Source organism: Colletotrichum chrysophilum (assembly GCF_026319265.1).
Source record: "Colletotrichum chrysophilum strain AFK26 chromosome Unknown scaffold_46, whole genome shotgun sequence".
Classification (NCBI taxonomy): Eukaryota; Fungi; Ascomycota; class Sordariomycetes; order Glomerellales; family Glomerellaceae; genus Colletotrichum; species Colletotrichum chrysophilum.
Window position 1 is genome coordinate 215,894 of NW_026517333.1, and position 7,980 is coordinate 223,873.

The 7,980-nt window shown below is 50.0% G+C and overlaps 4 protein-coding genes across 4 annotated transcripts; 3 read left to right on the forward strand and 1 right to left on the reverse strand.

The window, feature by feature from the left end:
* Positions 1–2,203: 2,203 nt before the first annotated feature.
* On the forward strand, positions 2,204–2,507 carry COL26b_006344 (uncharacterized protein; the record flags this gene model as incomplete). The annotated part of the gene is made up of 2 exons (XM_053179165.1): positions 2,204–2,460; positions 2,501–2,507. 2 exons carry the CDS (start codon positions 2,204–2,206, stop codon positions 2,505–2,507), a joined length of 264 nt encoding a protein of 87 aa, XP_053036922.1.
* A 198-nt stretch (positions 2,508–2,705) lies between these two features.
* On the forward strand, positions 2,706–3,006 carry COL26b_006345 (uncharacterized protein; the record flags this gene model as incomplete). Its single annotated transcript, XM_053179166.1, has 2 exons — positions 2,706–2,736; positions 2,852–3,006. The coding sequence occupies 2 exons, from the start codon at positions 2,706–2,708 to the stop codon at positions 3,004–3,006; spliced, it is 186 nt and encodes a 61-aa protein (XP_053036923.1).
* A 378-nt stretch (positions 3,007–3,384) lies between these two features.
* On the reverse strand, positions 3,385–4,215 carry COL26b_006346 (uncharacterized protein; the record flags this gene model as incomplete). The annotated part of the gene is made up of 1 exon (XM_053179167.1): positions 3,385–4,215. One exon carries the CDS (start codon positions 4,213–4,215, stop codon positions 3,385–3,387), a length of 831 nt encoding a protein of 276 aa, XP_053036924.1.
* Positions 4,216–4,543: 328 nt separating this feature from the next.
* On the forward strand, positions 4,544–4,936 carry COL26b_006347 (uncharacterized protein; the record flags this gene model as incomplete). The annotated part of the gene is made up of 1 exon (XM_053179168.1): positions 4,544–4,936. The coding sequence occupies one exon, from the start codon at positions 4,544–4,546 to the stop codon at positions 4,934–4,936; it is 393 nt and encodes a 130-aa protein (XP_053036925.1).
* Positions 4,937–7,980: the final 3,044 nt, after the last annotated feature.

Here is a 7,980-nt window from a genome sequence, read left to right on the forward strand (position 1 = left end):
CCATTATGCGAGATGCTCAGGTGCTGGCTCGAGGAAACATAAATGGCGCCCTCTCAGATTTGATGCCCGGGGATGATGCGGGCTTTCATTCCCTCAAATACTACTTTCATGGCCACTTCAGAAAGGCTCAGTCCTCTGAAGATGGTCGGCAACTCTCTGTACTAATAAGAGCTCTCCAACAGACAGTTGCGGCGCTGCCAGGACGACTGAGCTATCAGGGAGGCTACCTTAGCTTCGGAGATGTGCCGTCCGCAGACAACCCCGCGCAGCCCCGATCCGAACCGCGGGAGGATTCAGCGCAGCACGCCGTCTTCCTAATGTCGCAGTTAGCACGATTCATGATATATCACCATCTTGCTTTTGGTGAGATACTTTTGGGTACTATTTTGTCCGAATCCGGTGGCTCCCCGTCTTTTGGATGGTCTGCTACACCAAGGAGCGAGCGGGAGAGGCTATCGAACTCCGAGGGACTTAGAAACTGCCTCGAAGCCTCCGACAATATATACGCGGTTATCAGCAGATCTTCAGAAAGGCATGTAGAGTGGACCAACCCATTCCTCGCTAGTACGGTGTGGCTCGCGGCATCTCTGCAGATACTCCGCAAGGTCTTCGCCCCGGCGACGCGCGGTGACCTCTCTGAACAGGATTCTAAGATTGACGTACTCAGTGGTGTGTGCCAAAGATACACGGACTTTTGGGACACGCCGCGTAGCTTCCTGCAGAACCTGGATACGTTAGAGGACCGACTTTTAAAGAAAAAGACGGAAATGGCTGCCATGGAAGCACAAAGTGTATCGTGCTTTGAATCGCGAAACACGGGACAACGGGGCTTTCCTGTAGTGGCGGATGTCAGCGGACGAAATCATGTGGAAAACTTCCAATTTGCAACAGGAGTGGGGCCTGAAAGCAACAACCCGCTTGCCCAGAGTCCGGTGGAGCCGCAGCCCGTGGACCGGGGTCATGGCGGAGGCCTGTCACTTTCGCCGTATACCTCGATGGGCCGCGAAGATTGGATCGATAGTCGGAGGGATATCTTGGATAATATGGAAGCAGCAAACTACCCCACTGGAAACTTGGAGATGCCATACTTTAGTCCTTCGGAGGGATTCGCTGGGGTTTCCCGAGGCTGATCAGGAGCTAAGTCTGTTCATATCTACGTTGGTAGGCTAGGGCACACCGTTTCACGTTGATATAGAAGCTCATAACGTGATGTTGCGTTTGAAACCGATTTGCTGTACCCCGGATTAATGTCATGTTCTACCCTAGAGCTCGAGTTTTGGTCTCAGGATTGGACGTTGCAATGGAATACTCCTGACGACCCGGGTAGAACAGGACGGCATGGACGACGACGACGATGGCGGCGATAACTACGAGGATAGACTCAAAATAAGTAACGGCAGTAAAGGCCTTACTGGAAATAGGTATAACGTACTGCAGTGTTTATCATTCCAGATCGTACTCGGCTCGCGTCACTCAAAGCCTTCTCCCGGATGACAAAAACCAAGCATAATTTCAGGCGATAAAATTAAAGGAATATGTACATAGGCCTTTAAAGCTTAGGGTAGCGGGTTCCCGCTCTGAGTTCTCAGACAGGCTTCGGGCGGACTGATTTCTCTGCCTCTTGTTTCTTTTGCGCCCGCTTTCGGCTCAACAATCGGACTATTCCATACGATAAGCAGAATCTGGCTGTTTCTGTTGGATCCGCTATAGTTGATCACGTAGAAGATGGATACAAAGGATAAGTTAAAATTGGAGGTTCGCAGTCATTCCAATGAGGTCTGTACAATTGAAATCTGGGTATCTCGGATCTCCCGACGACGTTCGCGAAACTTTTTCACTCTCCTTCAATGCTTTCCACCCTCTAGATACTCGTCGGTTTAGCTGTGTTCTCTCCCAAGTTTTGGCCCTGGCACCATGATGAGTTCATCCTGGTCGCACCTAGTACGCTTCGTCGCTCAGGAAGATGGCCAAGTACACCTCGGCCAGGTCGACGCCGGCGAATGGCAAGATGTCGGTCTCGCCACTCTGAAAAGCCAGCGTATTCCCGTCAAGCTAGTGAAAGGGAATGTGTTTGATGGATGCGTGACTGAGGAGGTAATGCATGTGAAAGAGGTAAATCAACGCCACCGCGCTGTGACATACCATTACCCTTGCGAATGGCTGACTTTCACTATCGGATCTCCAGCTTCTTTCGCCTCTCACAATGGAAGAAGTCCCCATAATCAGGTGTATGGGGCTGAACTATCGCGATCATGCCCTCGAGGCCAACATGGACATCCCCGAGGTTCCAGTCCTCTTCGTCAAGCCGAGGACAGCTCTAGCGGGACCATATCCTGCGCCCATCAACGTTCCTCGGTTTTCCCAGGACTCTACGAGTGACTACGAAGCAGAGCTCTCCGTAGTGCTTTCCAAGTCTGGCCGAGACATACCGGAGAGCGACGCCATGGACTACGTCCTTGGGTATACATGTAGTAATGACGTGAGCGCAAGGAAGCAACAGTTTATGAACAGCCAGTGGTGCTTTTCGAAAGGTATACAGATTCCTCGGAAGGTCAACATAGAGACCATTCAGCGAAGATAGCCATACAATCAGCTGGCTTATACTTGTTTCGTAGGACTTGACGGATCCTGTCCGATAGGACCAATTCTCGTCGCAAAGTCAGCTCTGAAAGACCCACATTCTCTGAGAATAAGAGCTATTCACAATGGCCAAACTGTTCAAGACTCAAACACGAGGTATGCACTTCTCCTTTGTACAGTTTCCAGTATGCAACTACAACTAATCACGATATCATTCCGCAAAGAGAGATGATTTTCGACATCCCCAAGATCATTGCATTTCTTTCGCAAGGCACGACGCTAGAGAAGGGCACGATAATCATGACCGGCACCGGGCCCGGCATTGGCATGGCTAGGGATCCGCCGATATTTCTGAAGGATGGAGACGATATGAGAATTGAAATTTCGGAGATAAGGACTCTCGTCAACGTCGTTAAATATGAATAGTTCTAATAGTATTATGAGAGCTAGTTGGAATGCAAATGAGCAAAAGATACTTATTGACGCGGTGCGCAGTTAAGACGGTTTCTTTTGCATTATCTGGGTCTGTTCTGCGTGATACTTACATTTTTCGAACGATCAAATGGTACCAATAACTACAGCCGGCGTTCTATCGCAGCTTTCCAGATGCGAATACCATTCTGTACCATGATAATACACGCGCGAGAATAATCACTGCATCGTTTCAATTCCCAATCATGCATGCTGTATTTTAATAATGATTCGGGCATGACTTAACAACAAGATCGTTTGGCTGAGCATTGGAGAACTACTTCGGCGGAACGAAATTCCCATGTTTCCTCACAAAGGGAACTGATACTACTGTTATGTGTCACCGGGACCCAGAATGACCCTCATTACCTCCGACAACTTCTCAACACAGCTGTCCAAGTCATTCGGTACCTCGCGCGCTCTCCAGGCTACAAAGCGGTCAGGACGGACTAACACCGCACCGGACTCCTCAACACCCCTCAGTCGATCCCAATCGAAATACACATCTTCCCAGTCCTGTCGAAAACCTACAGACCAAACCTTGATCTCACAGCCCCTTGCCGCAGCCACAGCCTTTGCCGCCTCCTTCCATAGCATACCTCCTGGCCCAGTAAGTATAGTGAAGGCTCCGTGACCGGCAAGGTCAATCGTCGACACCATTTTGCTTGGGATCGCTCTGTTGAGCCAGGCGTGCGGCAAGCGGCGGCCCGGATACGTGCTTGGATCGTAGTACGCGACATCGTCCTCGGCTGCCCTTTCTGAAGGGCAGTAGGGAAGAGGCTCATCCTTGACATAGATGCATGAGCTGGAGTAGAGCTGGTTCATTTCGATACCGAGGCCGTGAAACTCATGCGCCGTGGCTGTGATGGCTTGACGGAAGCTCTCGCGTGCCTTTCGACCCTCTCCTGTAGGGCTCAAAAGAAGCTTGAAGACGTTGCTGCGCTCTTCGACTGTTTGTTCCATCATTCCAAGGGACTTCCAAACTGCGGAGTGCTTTCGAAAGGAGTCGTTGGCTTGAGACACAATGCTGACTCCTACTGGTTGCCGCTCGGTGTTGTAGGTATCGAGCAGCGAGCGGCCTGCTAAGCCCTTTTCCACGTATGCAACTTTCCATGCCAGGTTAAAAGCGTCCTGAATGCAGGTGTTGGAACCGAGTCCATTCATTGGAGGGTGGCGGTGGACTGCGTCACCCAGGCAGAATCTGAATCCCGTCTGGTCAGCATAGAGTGACTTCAATGTGACATATACGATGTTCTTTCACCTACATATTACCCTCTGAGTATCTCTCAGCGACGATATCATTAATATACCATCTAGAAACCGAGAGGATGTCGACATTGGTGTCATCTCCGATCAACGTTTGAATGCGGCCTTTGTACGCCTCGTTTGAAATTGGGACGGATGCATCGAAGCCGGGACTGGGAAAGAGGATGAAGATCCATTCAAACCATGGCTTCACCATTCGTGCGATGCCCATCCAGCCAAACTCCGGATGATCAACATCAGGCTGCATCAGCCAGTGCAGATTCCCGCTCCGGTGTTCCATCAAATGAGAAAGGTCGGCTTTGACCAGTACGTTGATTGCGAGACCGCCCCCGGACTTGGCAATGAGTGGAATCTGAAGCGTCTTGATTGTGAGGCTGCGGGCGCCGTCAGCCCCGAAGATATACTTCGTTCGTATCGAGAAGTGGATCTTGGAAAGGTCATCCCAGACGTTGACCAAATACTTTGCGTCCGAGGGGTCATGTTTCCAGGACACAAGTTTGGTGTTAAACCTGACGACGAAGCCATGATGCGATGCAAACCGAGTCAGTACCGGCTCGAGCAGAGTTTGCGGGATGTCCACAGGATCGCAAGGACTTGCAAGTTCATAGTCGCCCTTTGATCCGAGTTAATGCCAGTTCATGTCTCGGGAATAGCGTGCACATAATGTGACGAGAAGGGCCGGGACTGTACCTTTCTTCGGGGATCGTTTCCCCAAGACGGGATGCGCGCCAGCTCTTCCCCCGCCATGCTATAACACCAGCGCGTGTGCTGCATACAGTGGCCTTTCGTTGCCATAGAGCGTATTTCCTGATCCAGTCCAATGTCACGCAGACACTCTGGGATATGAGCCCAACATTTCAGCACATTGATGCGAGAACTGCTTCAAGTAGCGTACCTAGTGCGGCCATATTGGTGATATGGGCGCGCGGTGTGTCTGCTGTCCCATGACTTGCGCTTATCATGATACCTCTCAAGCCATGCGACGCCAGGAAGCAGGCCAGCGATGCGCCTGCTGGGCCTGCTCCAACCACGAGGATATCCGTTTCGCATGAATTTTCGAGCATGTTGAAGTCGCCGTTGATGTCCTTTTGGCGGAGAAACGTGATGCGTCGAATGAGGAAGAGGGGATGCTGCTGCAACGGACGGATTCGAATCTTGGGCGGAATGAGATGGTTGGACCAATCGAAAGAAGCGAAATGAACAGCGTATCGGCAAAGCTACAAGTCAGCCGGCAACGAGATCAGTAAAAAAAGCCAAATGAATGGAATTGGAGTATCGGTCCTGGATTCGGAACACTGGCTTTGTACATGTCGACTGGACGATTGGGGCCACAGGCCACACCCCGGTGTCAGCAGTCCAACTAGGGGTCGCTGCATCGGAGTAATTTTCTCCAAATCGGTTCAATTCTCTGCCGGCACAATCACGCCTGTGTAGTTTCAACACGGCTTGGAAATTGTTCGCCAGCACTCAATAGCATGGCTTATCAACGATGATGTTGTTTCTGGATAAATGTGCAAGGCCGGAATGGGAATGAGTGTAGTAGACTTTGACATACTGCTCTGTATTCCCGAGCCAACCTGTGACCCATCTAGCACAATCTTACATCTCAGACGGTTTCATTTTCTTTGCTTGAGCCTTGGTTTGACTCGACCTCTTCGTACGAAGATGTCTGGAATCATCGCCAGCGGCTCCACCGAGGCGACTTCCGCTTCCGTACGCAAAATCAACCTCGTCCGCATCTCGCATATCTATTACACTTACAAAGACTTGCAGAGGTCGAAGGCTTTCTTCGAGGACTTCGGATTTGTCGAGGCTCAAAGAAGTAATGGCCGTGTCTATTATCGTGGCTATGGGGCAGAACCTTTCATCGCTTGTGTTTCAGTGGGCTCCGAGGACGGATTCGGTGGGGCAGCCTTTGCTGTTGAGTCCGAAGATGATCTAATTTACGCGTCCGAAACACTTCCTAGCGCTACGAAGCCTTACGACTTGACCGATGCTCCTGGGGGAGAAAGTTGCGTTTCCTTTCGAAGTTCGGTTGATGGCTTTTCCTTTCATCTTGTGTTTGGACAGAAGATGTTGAGCACGAATGCTTCATTTCCTGAACTGGACTTCAGCTTTGTACCTTCTCGGTGCTCAAAAAGTTTCGATAACTTAACAGAGGCCTAATATTCGCCCAGCCAACCAAGAAACACAGGAATGCAGGCACTTTCCAGCGTTTTGAGAAAGTTAACTCCAATCAGAAAGATCAATCTCTATGGCGAGAGTGACTGCAGAAGGCTCACTTCCTTCTAGGGCCTGCACCAGTCCACAAGCTTGGGCACTTCGGCGTTTGCGTAACTGATTTCCAGAAAACATACGAGTTTTTCACGAGTCGTTTCAATTTCATCCCTAGCGACGTGATTTTACCAGAAACTCCGCGAGGAGAGCAGCACTGACACTGGCTTTGGTTGGCTCCTATAGCTTGTACACGATCACACAGGACGCAATGTGACAGCGTTCCTTCGCTTGGACCGTGGAGAGAAACTCGTGGATCATCATTCCTTCTTCTTCTTCGAGGGCCCAAGATTCCACGTACACCATTCATCCTACGAAACTCACGATTCTGACATGCAGTTTCTCGGCCACGACTGGCTACGTCACCGAGGATACGAGAATTGCTGGGGAGTCGGACGCCATATCATGGGCAGTCAGATATTTGACTACTGGTCAGTACTGATGGAGTTGAAACGAAAATGTTATCGTAACCTGCTCATGCTGTTCCCCGCTAGGTACGATCCCAGCAAATTCATCTTCGAACACTACGTCGACGGCGACCAGATGAACAGCTCTCATCCTACAAGTGTTTCAGAAGCCTCTCCCAACGGTCTTCACATTTGGGGTATGTGCAATCTTTCGTGAAACAATAAACCGATAAATCGATGATGTCTTTGTCTAATTGTATTAATTCTAGGCCCTGATCTCCCGCCCGACTTTCTGGTATGAGTTAAGCCTGTGAGGAAGGCTATGGTGATTGGCTTGATAATCTTCAAAAAGCACAGTACGGTGCGTTGTTCCTTGGCGTACCTGCCGTTCAAGTAGACTCTCGTGCCCTCAATGAAAGATACATTTTATTTATTCATGACATGGTGGAAAGTCAACCCCATCTTCGTGCTGCCAACCGCAGCAATCGAACGTCTTAGCACTTCCGTGCCTCAATTGCCTCAGCTCGTTGACGAATTAATTGGACTATGTCATTATAGAATTAGCACCATTACGTCTTCTCAACTGGCTTATGTGATGTTCACGAATTTGAACGAGTAATCTCGTAGTGCAATCCGACTGGAAGGCCAGAGGGCATGAGCTGTAAATCATTTACTAAAATATCATTGAATATTCCGATTAAAACCAGTACACACATGTTTGATTGTTCCGCTGTTATCTCAATGTTTCCCCGTAAGCCTTCCGCTAACAAGCCTCAAAGACCTCCCAGTATCTATCACGTCCGTCTTCTAGGGTGGTATGTGGCGGCGGCTGCAGATGGAGTATTTCGACTTTCTCTCACATTTCCAAACCCTGACTAATTGAAGATATTCCATCGGGCTTCCCCGCACCGCAACCACACAATGCGGCACCGGTTTGATCATGCCCACCGGTCGGACAGATCATGTCTAGTGCTACTCCAAA